The 21,689-nt window shown below is 43.8% G+C and overlaps 1 protein-coding gene across 3 annotated transcripts in view; it reads left to right on the top strand.

Annotated features, from left to right (window-relative positions):
- The first annotated feature begins 7,240 nt into the window (after nt 1-7,240).
- The window catches only part of MCAM (melanoma cell adhesion molecule), a 120,062-nt gene continuing 105,613 nt past the window's right edge, over nt 7,241-21,689 (top strand). For all 3 annotated transcript variants that reach the window (XM_040325519.1, XM_040325518.1, XM_040325517.1), the window contains exon 1: nt 7,241-7,341. In XM_040325519.1, the coding sequence (XP_040181453.1) occupies nt 7,296-7,341 (46 nt within the window). In that variant the 5' untranslated portion in view covers nt 7,241-7,295. The remainder of the gene's footprint in view (nt 7,342-21,689) is intronic.

The following is a 21,689-nucleotide window of genomic DNA, read 5'->3' as shown; positions in this document are numbered from 1 at the left end:
TTTTTGTCCTCAGTTTAGGCCGATATGTATTCTTCTACCTATTTTTGGTAAAAAAAATCGCAATAAGCGTTTATCGGTTGGTTTGCGCAAAATTTATAGCGTTTACAAAATAGGGTATAGTTTTATTGCATTTTTATAACATTTTTTTTTTTTACTACTTATGGCGACGATCATCGATTTTTTTCGTGACTGCGACATTATGGCGGACACTTCGGACAATTTTGACACATTTTTGGGACCATTGTAATTTTCACAGCAAAAAATTAATTTAAATTGCATTGTTTATTGTGAAAATGACAGTTGCAGTTTGGGAGTTAACCACAGGGGGCGTTGATGGGGTTATGTGTTTACAACTGTAGGGGGTGTGGCTGTAGGTGTGACGTCATCGATTATGTATCCCTATAAAAGGAGCTTCGGACCGGGTCGCGGGTCACGGCTGGACAATAGCACAGCACGTACATGTACGTGCATGTTCCCAGTCGTGCCATTCTGCTGACGTAAATGTGCAGGAGGCGGTCCTTAAGTGGTTAATGAAGGTACAACATTTAGCAACTTATTGCTACACTAATGCCTCGTACACACTATTTATCTCGGCAGGAAAAAAACGACGATTTTCTCGACGTGATTCCTCTCCACCCTAACTTGCATACACACGTTCATGCAAAAAAAGTCTGACAAAAGCGCGGTGACGTACAACACGTACGACGAGACTATAAAGGGGATGTTCCTTTCAAATGGCCCCACCCTTTGGGCTGCTTTCGGGCTACACACTTGATTCTGAGCGATGGCTGCCGGGCACCCACGATTGCCCAGTAACTGAGCAGGACAGTGGATCTCTGTGTGTAAACACAGAGATCCACGTCCTGTCAGGGAGTGGAGACCAATGCTGTGTCCCTTGTACATAGGGACACAGATCGGTCACCTCCCCCAGTCAGTCCCCTCCCCCCACAGTTAGAAACACTATGCAGGGCACACATTTAACCCCTTCCTCGCCCCCTAGTGTTAACCCCTTCCCTGCCAGTCACATTTATACAGTAACCAGTGCATATTTATAGCACTGATCGCTGTATAAATGTGAATGGCCCCAAAAATGTGTCAAAAGTGTCCAATGTGTCCGCAATAATGTCGCAGTCCCAATAAAAATCGCAGATCGCCGCCATTACTAGTAAAAAAAAAATCATAATTATGTCCCCTATTTTGTTTTGCGCAAACCAGTCATTATACGCTTATTGCGATATCGCAATAAGCGTATAGTGACTGGTTTGCGCAAAACAAAATAGGGGACATAATTATGATTTTTTTTTTACTATCGGCCTGAACTGAGAAAAAAATTATGTTTTTTTTTTGTTTTTTTTTAAATGGGATATTTATTATAGCAAAAAGTAAAAAATATTGTGTTTTTTTCAAAATTGTCGCTCTTTTTTTGTTTATAGCACAAAAAATAAAAACCGCAGAGGTGATCAAATACCACCAAAAGAAATTTTTGTGGGGAAAAAGGACGTCAATTTTGTTTGGGAGCCACGTCGCACGACCGCACAATTGTCAGTTAAAGCGACGCAGTGCCGTAAGCTGAAATTTCGCTTGGTCAGGAAGGGGTATATGTGCCCAGTAAGCAAGTGGTTAAAGAGCCCTAAGTCATCTGAATTAGTGTCCCCATTGTAAGATTTCCTCTATTACTTCTCTGGGGACAACCCAAAATTTGGGATTTTCTTTTACTATCAATGATAATGGTAAAGAGGAAAAATAGAAAGGGTGAATCTCCTAAATGGGGGCACAGGGAGAAATAAAAACTGACAAGCATCCTAGTCCCCCTCCACTCTATCCAGAACTTAAAAAAAAGATTTGCCTTTGTTTATACTTTAATCTTTTTTAGCCCCCGTTCACACTGGCGCGATATGACAAGTCAAATGGCAGCCCCAATCGGTGCAACGCCAAATGTGCGCCGCTGCACCAGTTTCCAAAAGTAGCTCCAGCACTACTTTTGGCGACTTCAGGGATGACTTCAATAGACATCTGTGAATGAAGCCGCACAGATGTCTTTCATGTCGCCCCGAAGCCTGGACTGTAATGCGGCTTTGAAATTGTGCGAGTTCAGATAAAGTCACACAATTTCAAAGCCGTGTTTAGTGTGAACGAGGGCTAAATCTTCTGGATTAAAGTGATTGTAAATTATTATTATTTTTTTTATATAACAAACATGTGATACTTACCTACTCTGTGCAAGGACTGATCCTCCTGTTCTTTGGGTGCCCCCTTGGACAGCCTCATTCCCTGGGGCACATGTGCGGGCGAGCTCCCGTGTCCATTGACACAGACAGCAGGACTCGGCCCGCCCCTGGCTCCCGTGCCACTGAATTTGATTGACAATAGCTCCCGCTGGTATTAATCTATCGAATGAGAACCCGAGACAGTGGCTGGAGCTAGTGGGCTCATCCTTGATGCTGGAACGATCGGGTTCAGGTAAGTAAAAGGGGGGCTTCTGCAGCACAGAAGGGTTTTCACCGTACCCTCCCTGGCGGTATGATTATGTCAGATTTTAGGTGCTGAAAACGGTATCATTATTTTGCATGGAAATTTGGCATTTTATACTGTAGGTCTGTAATTCTTAGGAATAACTCACTTAAATCTGTCCAAACAAGAGCCTAGTAGACATCTCGGGTATGATAAAGTTTGAACGGTGTCCCACGATCGTGTCACGGAGCTGCAGAACAGGGGGATGCCTGTGTAAACAAGGCATTTCCCTGTTCTGCCTTGTGACAGGACAGTGATCTACTGCTCCCTGTCATCGGGAGCAGTGATCACTGTTGTGTCACTCGTAGCCCAGCCCCCACACAGTTAGAATCACTCCCTAGGACACACTTAAAGCGGTGTTCCAGCTACAATTATTTTTTTTAAAGTAAGCAGCTACAAACACTGTAGCTACTGACTTTTAATAAGGACACTTACCCTTTCTGGGCGCCTGCGATGTCGGCCCCCCGAGGCCGATCCGTCCTTCAGAGTGTTTCCCTGCGCCGCCATCCTCACTAAGGGAAACAGGCAGTGCAGCTTTGCGGCTTCACTGCCCGTTTCCTACTGCGCATGTGCGAGTCGCATGGCCACTTGTGAATGGGCGGCTGTCTTCCAGGACACACACAGGTCCCAGAAGACAGCGCACCCCATTGCCCAGAAGACAATGTGAGTAGGAAGACTACCGCGGAATAGGAAGTGGCAGATTAGGAAGATCTGCCTAGCAACCGCCATTTATGGTAAGTAAAAATTAAATAAAAATTTATATATTTTTTTAGCCTTTTTATGTAATTTTTTTTTTTTTTAGGGTAGACCTCCGCTTTAACCCCTTCCCCCCCAGTGTCATTTGCACAGTTATCAGTGCATTTTTATAGCACTGATCGCTGTATAAATGACAATGGCAAAATAGTGTCAAAAGTGTCCGATATGGCATAATGTCACAATAAAAATCGCAGATCACCGCCATTACTAGTAAAAAATATTAATTATTAAAATGCTATAAAACTATTTCCTATTTTGTAGACGCTATAACTTTTGCGCAAACCAATCTATATACGCTTATTGCGATTTTTCTAACAAAAATATGTCGAAGATTACATATCGGCCTAAACTGAAAAATAAACAATAATTTTTTGGAGATATTTTTTGGGGATATTTATTATAGCAAAAAGTTAACAATATTGGGGCAGATCTACAAAAGAGTATCTCTTGATACACCACGTAATTTCTAATTTTGCGCGTCGTATCTTTGTTTTGTATCTACAAAACAAGATACCACTGCATCTCGGATCGATCCGACAGTCGTACGTCTTAGTACGCCGTCGGATCTTAAATGCATTTTTTAGGTGGCGTTTCCGTCGAATTCCGCGCCGAGTATGCAAATTAGCTTGTTACGGCGATCCACGAACGTACGTCTGGCCGGCACATTTTTTCGTTCCCGCGTCGCCTTTTGAATTTTTTACGTCGTTTGCGTAAGTCGTTCGCGAATAGGGATTTGCGTAGAATGACGTCACCGTCGTAAGCATTGGCTTGTTCCGGTTTAATTTCGAGCATGCGCACTGGGATACCCCCACGGACGGCGCATGCGCCGTTAAAAAAAACGTTGTTTACGTCGGATCACGATGTATTTACATAAAGCACGCCCCCATCACATCCATTTGAATTCCGCGCCCTTACGCCGCCAAAGATACACTACGCCGCCGTAACTTACGGCGCAAATTCTTTGACGATTCAAAAAAAAAGAAGTTACGGCGGCGTAGTGTATCTTAGATACGCTGCGCCCGGCGGAGATATGCGCCGAGGTACGTGAATCTGCCCCAATATGTTTTACTTTTTGCTAAGGAGCTGAGCCGGGAGTTGGTCCAGGCATGTGGGTGGATACGGCTTCATTGTCACGATCTTACCCCACCCTCTACTTACTCTGTGGCATCAGCCGACAACGGGCTTCACCCAGCCTTCTGCTGAAAACAGGTCAGAGGAGAGCAAAACGAACTGCACTCCTGTAATCCACAGAAGTACAGCTAAATAAGCTTTGGCAGTACTTCTCATTAAAAGAATCTGCTACTGATGACTTGGTGCCAGATACCACACCATACCTTCAGAGGTCTAGTGGTGTCCATGGTTTGAAAGGTCAAGGATGTTTTAGTGGCAAAAGAGGGACCTACTCAATATTAGGTGGATGATCATAAAAATTTGGTAAATCTAAATCTAAACTTGATTGCACAGTACAGAGGTGTAACTATAAACTTCTGGGCCCTGGTGCCCCTCTCTGCCCCCCCCCCCCCAAAAAAAAGCAGGATTTTTTTTTGAGGGGGTGGCAACAGCGGTAGTTGAGGGGGGTGGCAGCAGGGGTACTTGAGGAGGGTGGCAATGGTGATGTTGAGGGGGGTGGCAACGGTGGTAATTGAGGGGGGTGGCAACGGTGATGTTGAGGGGGTGGCAGCAGTGATGCTTGGGGGGAGGGGTAGCAGTGGAGGTACTTGAGGGGGGTTGCAACGGTGATGTTGAGGAGGTGGCAGCGGTGGTACTTGGGGGTGGCAGCAGTTGTACTTGAGGGGGGTGGCAGCCAATGGTGGTGCATCCATAGTGGGCGCAGGAGCGCTGCCCCCTCTCTCCTGCATCGTCACTCAACAATGCATAGGTTCATGTATTGCATGAATCTATGTATTGTCGCCCCTGCCCACTATTCAGATGTCCGGCCCCCTGTTGAGCGCCGGCCATCTCGCTGTATTTTGGGGCAATATGGCGGCATTTTATGGGGCAAACTGGCGGCATTTTATGGGCAGAGTGGCGAAAATTGATGGCACAATGGCTGCGTTTGATGGCACAGTGGCTGCGTTTGATGGCACATTGGCGACAATTGATGGCGACAAGGGCTACGTTTGATGGCACAGTGGCGACAATTGATGACACAGTGGTGACAAATGATGGCACAGTGGCAACAATTAATGGCACAGTGGCTGCGTTTGATGGCACAGTGGTGACAATTAATGGCACAGTGGCTGCGTTTGATGGCACAGTGGCAACATTTGATGGCACAGTGGCTGCTTTTGATGGCAACGTGGCTGCGTTTGATGGGCACAGTGGCTGCGTTTGATGGGCACAGTGGCGTTAATTGATGGCACAGTGACTGCGTGTGATGGTACAGTGGCGACAATTAATGGCAAAGTGGCTGCGTTTGATGGCACAGTGGTGACAATTGATGGGACAGTGGCGAAAATTGATGGCACAGTGGCTGCTTTTGATGGCACAGTGGCTGCGTTTGATGGCACAGTGGTGTCAATTGATGGCAAAGTGGCTCGTGTGATGGCACAGTGGCGACAATAAATGGCACAGTGGCGACAATTGATGACACAGTGGTGACAAATGATGGCACAGTGGCGAAAATTAATGGCACAGTGGCTGCATTTGATGGCACAGTGGTGACAATTAATGGCACAGTGGCTGCGTTTGATGGCACAGTGGCGACAATTGATGGCAAAGTGGCTCGTGTGATGGCACAGTGGCGACAATAAATGGCACAGTGGCGACAATTGATGACACAGTGGTGACAAATGATGGCACAGTGGCGAAAATTAATGGCACAGTGGCTGCGTTTGATGGCACAGTGGTGACAATTAATGGCACAGTGGCTGCGTTTGATGGTACAGTGGCGACAATTGATGGCAAAGTGGCTCGTGTGATGGCACAGTGGCGACAATAAATGGCACAGTGGCGACAATTGATGACACAGTGGGGACAATTGATGGCACAGTGGCTGCTTTTGATGGCAAAGTGGCTGCGTTTGATGGGCACAGGGGCTGCGTTTGATGGGCACAGTGGCGTCAATTGATGGCACAGTGGCTGCGTGTGATGGTATAGTGGCGACAATTAATGGCAAAGTGGCTGCGTTTGATGGCACAGTGGCGACAATTGATGGGACAGTGGCGAAAATTTATGGCACAGTGGCTGCTTTTGATGGCACAGTGGCTGCGTTTGATGGCACATTGGTGGCAATTGATGGCACAGTGGCTCGTGTGATGGCACAGTGGCGACAATAAATGGCACATTGGCGACAATTGATGGCACAGTGGCCACAATTGATGGCACAGTGGCTGTGTTTGATGGGCCCAGTGGCTGCGTTTGATGGGCACGGTGGTGACAATTGATGGCACAGTGGCTGCGTTTGATGGCACAGTGGCTGTGTTTGATGGCACAGTGGAGACAATTGATGGCACAGTGGCCGCGTTTGATGGCAGAGTTGCTGCGTTTGATGGCACAGTGGCTGCGTTTGATGGGCACAGTGGCGACAATTGATGGCACAGTGGCGACAATTGATGGCACAGTGGCTGCGTTTGATAGCACAGTGGCTGCGTTTGATGGCACAGTGGCAACAATTGATGATTTTTTTTTGTTTTATTTGTTTGCGCCCCCCCCAAAAAGTTTTGAGCACCAGCCGCCACTGGAGCCCGGTGTATATTCTGTTCAGTGATGTGTATGAAGCCCGTTGTGTATAGTATTACAGTGAATCCTGTTTTCTATCATGTACAGTGATCTGTGTACTGTTTATCAGTAATGTGTATGGAGCCCGGTGTGTATTCAGCGGTCTGTCCCGTGCTGTCATTCACACCTCTACTCGGCACGCGGACCCGTCTGTCATCCTTCAGCGGAGGGAATGAACCAATAGCAACAGCTGAGCTCCCCGGCTCTGTCCACACCCCCTCCCCGCCCCTCCCGTGACGTCACCCGTGCTGTCCTGTACTGTCAGTGTTGCTCATCCTCTGCAGGGTGCTGTGTGCTGAGGCTGGACCATGCATCTCCTACTGCTGATCTCCGGGTGTCTGCTGGGCTGGACAGGTAATGAGGGGGGGAGGGGAGGCTCCTTCTACTTGTCATCTCACCTTTATGTACAGCTACTTCCCTCTGTACAGGAGATGTGACAACTACACAGGAATACACAGTAGCAGTAGTAAGGCATGGCTGGGTATGTGCAGTCCTGACCAGCAAGCAGAATATCCTCTCTATATCCCTCTAATGTGTATGTTGCTGTGTTATGGAGAAGATAGGAAAGCTGTCATTTCTGGGGATCACAAGTAGAGAAATAAGACATTTGTGTTGGTAAATCCGGAGATCTCACATTCTTCCCATTATGGAGAGGATGGGAAGGCGACATGGAGATGCTTTCTGTTGGTTGGAAGGTTGCTGATGGGATTGAATGGCTCCTGAGGATCTATAGAGCCCCATCCAAGTCTCCTGGCTGTACTTGTGTCAGGAGGACCTCATTAGTCCCATCAGGTCCCATTCTTTTCATAGATAAAGTGACTGAGTCCTGATCCTCATTATAGATGTGATATTGTGATTCCTGATGGGGTTTCCTTGTCATGTATTTGGCTTTTGTTTTCATCCGTCATATTTATTGGCAGTATGTATCATCACAACACAAGTTTACGCATTCTTTTATTATTATTATTATTGTTGTTGAGCAGAGCAAATACCGATCATCGTTTTCTCAACCTAAACAATATCCTCATTCTCCAAAAGAATGCAACTGCCAGACAGTACAGCCAGGCTGGTGACATGCCTTCTTCTTTATGAAGATAAGCAATGAAGCTAGGTCACTTCCCTGTCCCCAGCCTGTGATTGGAGAGTGATCGAGCAGCACCTCAACTTTCTTTCACTCTGATCTCTCCTGCTATCAGCATGTTGTTTGTATGAAGCACACCTAACCAGCATTTGATGCTGCCCCTTCCTGTCCCACTTGTTACATATATAAGTATTACAAATGGCTCACTCGCCTTTTCTGTTTGCCATCAGTTCAGATTGGTTCCATGCCACCACTCTTTTGAAACACTTGTAATATATATTTCATGATGATCTAATACAGGGGTGCCCAACCTTTTGAAGAGCAAGGGCCACTAAAGCGACTTGGCAACCGGTCGCGGGCCACAATGAGCGGAGCGGGTGGATGGCAGCCCACTCGGCTCTATAGAGCCCACTCTACTCTCAGCACAACAAACTCGCAGGTAATAGAAGTCTATGGCTCAATGCAGGGAGGTAACCCACTGGGGCAATTCTCTGCACCGGCGGATCAGTTTGAAAGCAGCCCAGTAACCACTGCAGACAGATATGCCCATACCGTATATACACTGTGATATTAGTAATAAACTTACCTTTAATAACAGTACTCTATTCTATTTTATTCCATCCCAGAGCAGGAGGTTGTGGGCCACATCAGAGGGCTCCACGGGCCACATGTTGCCCCCAGGCCATTGGTTGGGCACCCCTGATCTAATAGATCCGTCTGTATGATGATCAAATAGAGAAAAAAAAATAGGCACAATAACAAAAAACAATAAATTAAATCAACTAAACTACCATAGGTGTGCCCGCGCACAGGGTGTGCCGGGTGTGCTAATCACCCATGTGGCGCAGATTCCCCCTGCTGCCTGGGCACCAATGTCATTTACTGGCCCCTTCCTTTTCCGATTAGTATATGATTGGTACTGATCTCTCACTCTGTTCATTCAGAACTGAAGCATATACAACTGTTTTCTATGTTTCAGTTTGTGAATGAACAGAAAGCCTCCGAGCACAGAGAATTTCCCATTCATCCACTGTCCAGTGCAGCTGAGGCTGCAGAGAAAAGGATTGGGGAATCTCTGTCCTCAGTCCCTTTCTCTGTCTCAAAAGTGGGTCTGTTTAGACCCCTGATATTTCACCAAAGCCTCCCAACAGGGGTTCCTAAAAGAAATAGTAAAAAAAAATAATAATAATAATAACAAATAATAATATTGTAAAATTACTAAAATTAAAAATTAAATTAAATAAAAAAAATGCAGAAAATATCTATAAATAAATAAAAAAATAATATTGTAAAAACTAATTAAAAAAACATTGTAATATATATATATATATATATATATATATATATATATATATATATTTTTTTTATAAAAACAAATTAAAAAAATAAAATTGTAAAAGGCAAATAAAAAAAATGCAGAAAATATCTATAAATAAATAAATAATACAAAATAATATTGTAAAAATTAATTAAGAAACATTGTTATATATATAAGGTGGTGTCAGTAGAGTAGTGGATACATTTGTTTTTGTTTTGTTTTTTTATTTGCTTTTTACTATTTTATTTTTTGTATTTGTTTTTACAATATTATTTTATTTGTATGTATGTATGTATATATATAAAATAATATTGTAAAAACAAATTAAAAAAATAAAATTGTAAAAAGCAAATAAAAAAACAAAACAAAAACAAACGTATCCACTACTCTACTGACACCACCTTTTTCTCTACTGACTGACTGACATCAGTCATTGTCCTACTGACACCAACCTCTGCTTTACTGACACATCCACTGCTGTGCTGACACTCTCCATGATTTAATACATTTTAAAATGTTTATTTATTTTTATTTATTTATTTATAAGAGTGTGTGTGTGTGTGTGTATATATATATATATATATATATATATATATATATATTCACACACACGCATGTGTGTTTGAGCTTTGGGGGGCACACCCTAATGCAACGGGCTGCGCACAAACATGCAAACTTCCCTAATTACACTGAAATGAGAAAAGCGCAGAGTTTGCACTTTGGTAATTATGCAGCAAAATTTATTTTGCCAAAAACTCTCTGTTCATCTCTAGACACAATTGGTTTTACAATAAAAAAAAAAAAAAAAAAGTTTGTCCCAAAAAATAATAATGGATAGAGAATTTGGTATTTTCTTGCACTAAATGAGATGACAGCGCCAGGAATACACTTGTAAATGTGACTTTGGTGTATGTACTGAGTGCCTCATCCCTGTCTGTCCGTCCGTCCGGGAGGGATCTTCTTGTGTTCTCCTGAAGAACAGATCCCTGTGTGTAGATCTTCCATGTGTCCTTCTGTTTCCTTGCTCAGCCGGTCTTTTGTCTTTCATGGAAAGAACTGTAGAAAAACAGATCTGGCAGCATGCCTTATTAAGTCAAGTCTGCAAAGAGCTCCTTCTAAACAATCGGGAGGTCTTTAGAGAAAGTTGTAATCATGTGGATCTGTTATTGCTAAGCGTTGGGCTGGGAAGTGATCTCCATGGCGGTGTGACTGTCACAGCACGGCTATTTATATTCTTGCAGACCTTGATTGTATATTGCGGAGTGTGTGTGATTTTGGGAGGTAGGAATGCAATTGATACTCTGCTAGGGGTGGTGTACCTAAAAAATGTACACCATGCCCTTTTCTCAGCTCACACACACCCAACGGATTGCCCGAGACTGGCATTTACTGATTGACATTAGGAAACCCCCCAAATGCAAATCCAATTCATAACACTGACCCTGCACCCCTTCTGTCGTCATCGTTTCCAAACTGTTTGGGCTGAATGGTGACAGTCTTCCTACCCTCTTCATTACATTTTCACTAAACAATAGGTGCTTGTGGACGCCATATAATGAACTTATTAACGGGCACTTCATTTACTCAATGACTAAATTAAAGGAGGAATTCCAGAAATCTGCATTTAATAGAAGATAGAATTCTAACTGAAGTTGTCTGATTTTTTTTGTTGTAAAAATGAGTAAAAGCTGATGGACTGTTAGAGATTCATAGAACAGGGACAACTTATAGCCGCTACTGTTTTGCCATATGTGTGATTTACACAATGCAGGATAGTATTTACAAGCCTGTACAGCCGCCAAAAACAGGGTCTTGTAATAAAATCACATTCATATCCTTTTATATGACTGTACTTGTATTTGGTTTTAGTATACAGTAAAACTTTGGTTTGAGAGTAACTTGGTTTGAGAGCGTTTTGCAAGACAAGCAAAATATTTTAATAAATGTTGCCTTGATATACAAGCGATGTCTTGATATAAGAGTAGCGTCATGTCACAACCGAGTATAAAAAAAGAAGAGTGGAGCCTCTATTTAATGAAGGTACAACATTTAGCAACTTATTGCTACACTTATACCGCGTACACACGACCGTTTTTCATGACGAGAAAAATGCAATTTTTTAAATTGGTCATTAAAAACGATTGCGTGTGGGCTCCAGAGCATTTTTCTTGACGAGAAAAATGGCCATTAAAAAGTTAGAACATGCTGGGGTAGATTCAGATACAATGGAGTATCTTTCTGCGGGGCGTAACGTATCTCAGATACGTTACGCCACCGTAAATTAGGGCGCAAGTTCCGTATTCAGAAAGAACTTACGCCCTATGTTACGGCGGCGTAATGTATGTGGTCCGGCGTAAGCCCGCCTAATTCAAATGTGGATGATGTGGGCGTGTTTTACCTAAATGTAATGTGACCCCACGTATTTGAAGTTTTTTAAGAACGGCGCATGGGATTCGTGAAAGAATCCCACTGTGCATGCTCGAAATTAACCCGCAAAAAGCCAATGCTTTCGACGTGAACGTAAATTACGCACAGCCCTATTCACGGACGACTTACGCAAACGACGTAAAATTTTCAAAATTCGACGCGGGAATGACGTCCATACTTAACATAGAATACGCCTCATATAGCAGGGGTAACTATACGCCGGAAAAAGCCTAACGTAAACGACGTAAAAAAATGCGCCGGGCAAACGTATGTTTCTGAATCGGCGTATCTACCTAATTTGCATATTCGACTCGTAAATATACGGAAGCGCCACCTAGCGGCCAGCCTAAAATTGCAAATAAGATACAGCGGCGTAAGAGACTTACGCCGGTCGGATCTTAGTCATATCAATGCATAACTGATTCTATGAATCAGGCGCATAGATACGACGCCGCACACTCAGAGATACGACGACGTATCTGGAGATACGCCAACGTATCTCCTACATGAACCTACCCCGCTCTATTTTTCAATCAAGTCGAGAAAAACGTATTTTTTTCCATGACATTAAAAACGCTCGTGTGTACGCGGCATTAGAGTTGCATCTCTTCTCTTTTATACCCTGTAAAAAAATGCTTTGATATACAAGTTTTTTTTTTTTTTTTTATAAAAAAACTTTATTGAAAACTTCAAATATATACATAGGCCCGGATTCACAAAGCACTTACGCCAACGTATCTCCAGATACGCCATCGTAAGTACAAATGTGCGCCGTCGTATCTATGCGTCGAACCAGAAACCAAGATACGCCTAAAAAAAGGCTTCCTCTGACCGACATAACTTGCCTACGCCGGCGTATCGTGGGCGCATAGTTACGCTGGACGCATGTGGCGCTCCCATTGATTTCCTATTCAAATATGGAAATGAGGGAGATACGCCGATTCAAGAACGTAGTTGCGCCCGGCGCATAATAAACGCGGTTTGCGTAAGTCGTATATCCGGCGTAAAGTTATTCCCCATATTGGAGGCGCAACCCATGCAAAGGTATGGACCAGGGAACACAAGCCGTTGTATCTTATGTCGTTTACGTTGTACGTGAATATGACTAGGCGTAGGTTACGTTCACGTCGTAGGCAGTGATCCGTCGTATCTTAGGGAGTGACTCTGAGCATGCGCAGTGGGATGCGTCCACGGGACGGCGCATGCGCCGTTCGTTATTCGTATCTTTATGGCACTCGGCCCATCATTTGCATGAGGTCACGCCTCATTTGCATGGCTCACGCCCATTTCCACTTACGATGACTTACGCCTAGGAAACCCAGCGCAGATTTGGCATCACTGGCTTTGTGAATCCAGTGCTTGCCTCTCTGCGCTACGTCGGCGTAGCGTATATGAGATACACTACGACAGCATAAATATGCGCCGATGTATGTGAATCCGGGCCATAGTAACATTACTTCATTTGAATAAAGTCAGTTACAAAGATTTGTACAATGCCATTTTACATACTTTTTGCTTTGGATTACAAGCATGTTTCTGGAACAAATTATGCCCGCAAACCAAGGCTTTACTGTAGTAACGTAGGCTAGATTGTGGTGTTGAATGATATTAGGGAAATGTTTTATAAAGCAACAGTCTTACCATGGCTATGCCACTTGCTTTATGAAATTCCTAATTTATAGGAACAAAGGATGTATTGACAAGTAAATGAGGAAAGAAGTTGTTACAAAGTGTCTCACACAATCCAAAATCAATACAAATGCACAATAAGGCCTCGTACACACGACCGAGTTTCTCGGCAAAAACCAGCAAGAAACTTGCTGTTTTTTTTTTTTTTTGCCGAGGAAACCGGACGTGTGTACACTTTTCGACGAGGAAACTGTCGAGGATCTCGTCGAAAAAGAGAGCATGTCTTCTTTTTCCTCTACGGGAATGGAGAAATTTGGCTCACCGAGATCCTCGGCAGCCTAACAAGGAACTCAACGAGCAAAACCATGTGTTTTGCCCTTCGAGTTTCTCGGTCGTGTGTACGAGGCTTCAGTTAGACAATACAACCTGCCGGCAAATATGGAAGGTAGCATCAGTTTTATAGTCTGTGTTAGGTGTTGTGAAATTAACATGGGTTGCATCCTTAGCTTTTATCTTAAAGAGATGGGAAGGAACTTCCAGGCAAAACATACGAGGAATAAAGAGGAAGAGAAAAGAAGGAGGGGGTGATATGGAAGGATGGGTAGGGTCTGGGAGGGAGGGGTGTGGGGGGTATGAGGTTGGAACGTAGGACAAGGCTGTTGAAGTGCCCTCATTGTTTGGACTTGGTCCAGTCGTTCAATATTTCCATATCCATGGCTAATCCCTCGTTGTCAGAGATCCAATACTTCTGCAAGGGAGAGAACTCTGTCTAGTAATACCACGTCCTCCATAATGTTTCCTCTTCATGTTTTAATGATCTTCTCAAATCTTCCAAAACTTTTATTTTATTGATTTTTGGAGAACCATAAGCCTACTGAAGGGGTAGTTCTTGTTTCTACAAAGAGGTGGTAGTCATACTACAGATTCTGGCAGTGTATTGTATAATAGTGTACCCTTATGCCGTGGAAAACCGTGGATTTTATTTTTCCTGACGGAATGTTGGCTCAAACTTGTGTTGCATACACACGGTCACACAAAATTCCGACTGTCAAGAACGGGGTGACGTACAACACTACAACAAGCCGAGAAAAAGGAAGTTCAATGATTCCGAGCATGTGTCGAATTGATTCATACGAAATAGCATACAGACGATCCGAATTTCCCACAAGAACTTTTCTTGTCGTTAAAATTGAGAACCAGCTCTCAAATTTTTGCTGTCGGAAAAAGTCCGATGTAGCCCACACACGGTCGAACAAAAGCTCACATCAAACTTTTCTTGTTGGAATTTCCGATCGTGTGTATGCATTAGATCCTTTTGCAACACCAACAAAGCTGATTGATGTGTGGGTAAATTGTAAGGAGAACAGGTGGAACCCGGTACCAATGTTTCCTTGAACCTTGAAATCTCCTAGCTATAGTGGAATGATTGGCAAAACAAAGATGTCTACTGAGGGGTAAGGGACACCTTCAGATTTTTTTCCCATTTACAAATATAAGGTGATGTATTTTCTTCCAGCAGGAAAAGTAAGGTAACAATATCTTCTTCAAAGTGTGTGTCTACTGGATTCTGTACAAAAAGAGGCAAAATTACTTAGAACAAATAACCGGCTCGCTTTGCAAGGAAAGTTGCAATTTGCAAGGGGATTTGAACCAGAAATGAGTGAATATGGTACAGTTTCACTTTGCAATCACATGCAAAAAATAAAATAAAAAATAGCATTTTTGCTTGCACGTGATTGGATGATGGAGGTCAGAAGAGCTTCTCCTCATTCACTATCTTCTGGGGAATAAAACTCCCCTTTCAAAGTGAACAGCCTATTTACCTTCATAAAGTCAACCCCAAAGTCCAACAAGTGATCATTTCAGAGTGACATTTTTGTATGGGACAGTAAAAAAGTGTGACAGTTGCATTGCTCCCCAGTGACTAAAGAGGGGTTCCATCATCCCCTGAATTTCTGATATTTTTAAGACACCCATAGAGATTAAAAACCTTATGCCCCGTACACACGATCGTTTTTTTCGTCGGAAGAGCTTTTGGTTGGGAATCCCGACCGTGTGTATGCTCCATCTGACTTTTTCCAACGGAAAAAATGCCGGAAAAAGATAGAGAGCAGGTTCTCTATTTTCCCGTCGGGAAAATATCAGATCGGAATTCCAAATCGTGTGTACAAATCCCGTCGCTCTAAATTCTGACACATGCTTGGAAACAAATTGTAGCATGCTCGGAAGCATAGAACTTAATTTTCTCGACTCGTCGTAGTCTTTTACGTCACCACGTTCTTGGCAGTCAAAAGTTCACCAAACTTTTGTGTGAAGCCTCGTACACACGACCGAGAAACTCGATGGGCGAAACACATCGTTTTGCTCGTCGAGTTCCTTGTTAGGCTGTCGGATCTCGGCGAGCCAAATTTCCCCATTCCCGTCGAGGAAAAAGAAGACATGCTCTCTTTTTGGCTCGACGAGATCCTCGACAGTTTCCTCGTCGAAAAGTGTACACACGATCGGTCGTGTGTACGAGGCCTGACCGTGTGTATGCAAGGCAGGTTTGAGCAGAATTCCGTCTGAAAAACCATCCAAGTTTTTTCTGATGGGAATTCTGCTCATGTGTACAGGGCAATAGAGACTGAATTTATTGGCTTTAAGAGGGGATTTGAGATGTTTCTTGTTTGGGCCAGGAGGGAAGGAAGGATTACCCATCTCATAGGAGTCATTCCTGAAATGGCATGCACCCATAGGAGTAACGCATCCTATAGCAGTATGGACTTTTATGATTGGGCCAACAGTGGAATAAGTTTTGAGTAGGTTGGCATGCTTGTGGTCAAGCCATGATTGTCATCGGATTTTTTGGTTTCTTGCTTCAAGGTTATTCATTGTTTTGTGAGTGAGCGTCTACGCCAGTCTACTGTCCTGGTTAAATGCGTCACCTGATAGTATTTATTTGGGTCTGGGAAGTCAAGGTCTCCATAGACTTTGGGTAGTGTCAATAAATTTGTAAGCTAATCTGGGTTCGTGAGACGTGAGTGAGTAAATTCCAGACGGAGCGTGTGGAGGAACGAGGCTGGTAGCTGTCAGTGGAGTCTGAAACAAATAAAGTATGGGGGGGGGGGGGGGATATGCAATTTAGGGATGGCATTTATGCCAGACTATGTATAGATATCTTTATGCCATTCCTGTAGTTCCTTTTTGATGCAGGAATTTTCTGCAAATATTTCATCTATCATAGGGGTCATCTTTGTTCCAAGGTAAGAAAAATGTTTTTCTGCTCATCAGTGAGTGAAATTGTCTGAGATGCAGTAGTCTGGTTGGTAGGAGTCAAATGTTTTGTGCTTTTGATTTGTGGAGATTTTTCTTTAAATTGAACAGTTTTTAAAAAGTATTTTGTCGCATTCACAAGGTCAAGATGGAAGCGCCCTCAGCGCTGCTGGAGGGCTTTATTCTAAGGCAGGGATCTCAAACTTGTGGCCCTCCAGCTGTTGCAAAACTACAAGTGCCATGAGGCATTGCAAGGCTGGCAGTTACAAACATGACTCCCACAGACTAAGGCCTCGTACAAACGACCGGATCTATCCGCTGGGATTGATCCGTGGATCAGTTCCAGCGGACAAATCCGGTCGTCTGTACGGCCTAGCGGATATTTATCCGCGGAGATTCCTCCGGCCGATCGATTTCAAGCGGATAGAAATTTCTTTGCATGCTAAGAAATGTATCCGCTTGAATCGTGTCCAGCGGATTGATCCGGTCGTCTGTACAGACTCACCGGATCAATCCGTCCGCTCCCCTCCCTCGCATGCGTCGTAATGATTCGACGCATGCGTGGAAGTACTTACCTTCCAGCGTCGTGCACGTCGCCGCGTCATCGTCGCGGCGACGGCGCGACACGTCACTGTGGATGTATTTCGCGCGGATTTTGATCCGATGGTGTGTACAAGCCATCGGATCAAAATCCGGAGGAGGAATCTCCAGCGGAGATCCCCTCGTCTGTACGAGGCCTTAGGCATGATGGGACTTGTAGTTTTGCAACAGCTGGAGGGCCGCCAGTTTGAGACCCCTGTTCTAAGGTTTTATCGTTTAATTGTTCTTTTTCTTTTCCGACTCCCGCGGGGAATAGGCGTTCCTATGAAGAGGCGTAGATGATTGATGTGCGGCTGAGACGCGTTAACGCGTTCCGAAAATACCCGAACTAGGACTCGGCTATATACGGCGCCTGCGCAGTCAGCTCCTAGTCCGTGCGCAGGTGCCATATAGCGCCGTATAGAGCCGAGTCCCAGTCCGGCTATTTTCGGAACGCGTGACGCGTCTTAGCCTCATGTCAATCATCTACGCCTCTTCATAGGAACGCCTATTACCCGCGGGAGTTGGAAAAGAACGATAAAACGGTATGTACAGCGAAAAAAAAAAAGCATACTGTACATGCCGGCAGTATACTGGATGGAATGGTATATAATTGTTTTAGGGTGAACCTCCACTTTAAAGGGTGGCCCATCTTTCATTGATTTCATAAGCAATACAAAACACCTGTTTATTGCATCTGGAAATTCATTCAAGTAACAGGTTTGGAAGAAATGTTTAAAGCAGATCTTTACCCTCCAAAACTTTATCCCTCTGCTCCATCCTTCTGCCGCGTACAGACGGTCGTTTTTTGTGATGAAAAAAAACGACGTTTTAAAAAACGTCATTTAAAATGATCGTGTGTGGGCAAAACGTCATTTTATGTCTTCAAAAAAACGACCAAAAAAAAATTCGAACATGCTCGAATTTTTTGTGTCGTTTTTCAAAACGTCGTTTTTGTTTCACAGAAATTGACCGTGTGTAGCAAAAAACGACTTTTAAAACAACGTTTTTAAACCCGCGCATGCCCAGAAGCTAGTTATGAAGCGAGCTTCAATGGAAAAGAGTGGTGAACGTAACCTTGCTTTGCTAGAGCATTGTTAAAAAAACGATGGTGTGTAGGCAACATCGTTTTATTTCATGATTTAAAACTTCGTTTTTTTTCATCACAAAAAACGACCGTCTGTATGCGGCATTCCTCTGGTCCTCTAGTACATGAATGGCAAGCTTTTTTTTTTTAATTATCTACCCCAAAATATGCAGAACACACCACCAGGTAAGTAGGGGTTTTAAAAACAAAATATTGGGGGGGCATTTTCACCCCCTTCCTGCCCAGGCCAATTTTCAGCTTTCAGCACTGTCACGCTTTGAATGACAATTGCGCGGTCGTGCGACGTGGCTTCCAAACAAAATTGATGTCCCTTATTTCCCACAAATAGAGCTTTCTTTTGGTGGTATTTGATTATCTCTGCGGTTTTTTTTTTTTTTGCACCATAAACAAAAAAAGACTGAAAGTTTAGGCCGATATGTATTCTTCTACATATTTTTTGAAAAAAAAAACACAATAAGCCTATAGTGATTGGTTTTCGCAAAAGTTATAGCGCATGGGTGCTCAACCTGTGGCCCTCCAGCTGTTGCAGAACTTCAAGTCCCATCATGCCTCTGCCTTTGGGAGTCATGCTTGTAACAGTCAGTAGCTTGCAATGCCTCATGGGAATTGTAGTTCTGAATTAGCTGGAGGGCCACAGGTTGAGCACCCATGTTATAGCGTCTACAAAATAGGGGATAGATTTATGACTCTTTTTTTTTTTTCTAGTAATGGCGGCTATCTGCGATTTTTGTCACGACTGCGATATTGCGGCGGACACATCAGACACTTTTGACACTATTTTGGGACCATTCACATTTATACAGCGAACAGTGCTATAAATATGCACTGATTACTGTATAAATGTGACTGGCAGTGAAGGGGTTAACACTAGGGGGCGATCAAGGGGTTAAATGTGTTCCCTGGGAGTGATTCTTACTGTGGGGGGAGGGGACTGACTGGGGGAGGGGACCGATTGGTGTCCCTATGTACAAGAGACACACCTTCAGTCTCCTTTCCCTGACAGGACATGGATGGTTTACACACAGAGATCCACATCCCTGGCTCTGTAAATGCCGATCACGGGTACCTGGCGGACATCGCGGCCTGCGGCAGCACACAGGGAACTTGTAAACAGGAGGAAGTCCAGGGACGCCCTCCCGGCAATTGAGTGCCGCGCTGTAGATGTCTTTCGTCTATAGTGCCGGCGCAAAGTGGTTGAAGTAGTTGTTAACCTCAGGCATGAAATGTGAACAAAGCATATCCCTCTATAGTGCGTTCTTGTGTCAATCCAGAGCACTAAGTGTCGTTTTTGTTGGCTGTTTAGTTCTTCTGCTATCAGCATAAATTACTTATGGTAAATTTTCATGACACCAAGAGAAAAAAGGTGGCAGGGAAGGGACTTCCACCTAACTGACAGCCTCAGCTCTGTTCTTGTGTGCTGTGTGAAGGAGGCGTGTCCCTTCCCTCCAATCAGGTCTCAGAGCTCTCCTCACTGAGCTCTGCAGAGTGTTACTTCAGCTCTTCGCTCCCTTTTTTCTGAACTCTCAGAAAAGCTTTACAAATTCTGGACTTGGGTGTAGGGAAGAGAAGACTGCAGGATAAAAGGTACATCTTATGTATGAGGATCTGTGTATCACCTGAGGCCAGACACTTCATTGGGTATATGTAAGGATTTACAACCACTTTAAGGACGTTTGAATGGAATTGGTTGAATGAATGTTGGCTTCAATGAATGTTCTGACAAAGGATTTTACAAAACTTCATACAAACGTTGGAAAGAAAAGCTAACCATATATGGTTGGGCTGTTAGAAGTTTAGACTAACAGGAAGTGTTCTACGCTCTGCCCCGGGTGCTGATTGGACCGCGTTTTGCATTTTCACGCTGTGTCCTTTGAATCTTCCAGGCACTGTATTTGAAAACACGCTCTCCATTGTAATAAGTGTTTTCAGAACCTGCTGTAGTGACAGATGCCGTAAAGACTTTCATGATTAATTCAACATATGCATTAGTTATATGAAAGTAACACGGAGGAGGGAAAAGGCAAATGTAAACATCAATGAAAGTGCTTGCCAGGAAATGATTGTTGATTTCAAGTGATTTTGCTTCAAATTAAAGGGCTTTTCTATCTTTTCTATCTGTGTTTTGTAGCCACTTCTCTTTTCATTAGAACTTGTGATTGACATGCAGACGAGAGCATCAATACACAACGCATCCATACACAACGCATACATACACAACGCATCGATACACAACGCATACATATACGACGCATACATACACGACGCATCCATACACAACGCATCCATACACAACGCATACATACACAACGCATCGATACACAACGCATACATACACAACGCATCGATACACAACGCATACATACACGACGCATACATACACGACGCATACATACACGACGCATCCATACACAACACATCCATACACAACGCATCAATACACAACGCATCAATACACAACGCATCTATACACAACGCATCCATACACAACGCATCCATACACAAAGCATCCATACACAACGCATCCATACACAACGCATCAATACACAACGCATCCATACACAACGAATCAATACACAACGCATCCATACACAACGCATACATACACAACGCATCGATACACGACGCATACATACACGACGCATACATACACGACGCATACATACACGACGCATCCATACACAACACATCCATACACAACGCATCAATACACAACGCATCCATACACAACGCATCCATACACAACGCATCCATACACAACGCATCCATACACAAAGCATCAATACACAACGCATCCATACACAACGCATCAATACACAACGCATCCATACACAACGAATCAATACACAACGCATACATACACAACGCATCCATACACAACGCATCCATACACAACGCATCCATACACAACGCATACATACACAACGCATCCATACACAACGCATCAATACACAACGCATACATACACAACGCATAAATACACAGCGCATACATACACAACGCATCCATACACAACGCATCAATACACAACGCATCAATACACAACGCATACATACACAACGCATCAATACACAGCGCATACATACACAACGCATCCATACACAACGCATCCATACACAACGCATCAATACACAACGCATCACTACACAACGCATCCATACACGACGCATCCATACACGACGCATCCATACACGACGCATCCATACACGACGCATCCATACACAACGCATCCATACACAACGCATACATACACAACGCATTCATACACAACGCATCAATACACAACGCATCAATACACAACGCATCAATAC

Source organism: Rana temporaria, chromosome 10, assembly GCF_905171775.1.
Source record: "Rana temporaria chromosome 10, aRanTem1.1, whole genome shotgun sequence".
Classification (NCBI taxonomy): Eukaryota; Metazoa; Chordata; class Amphibia; order Anura; family Ranidae; genus Rana; species Rana temporaria.
Note: the sequence above shows the minus strand (reverse complement) of the source record. Positions and strands in the feature narration are given on the sequence as shown.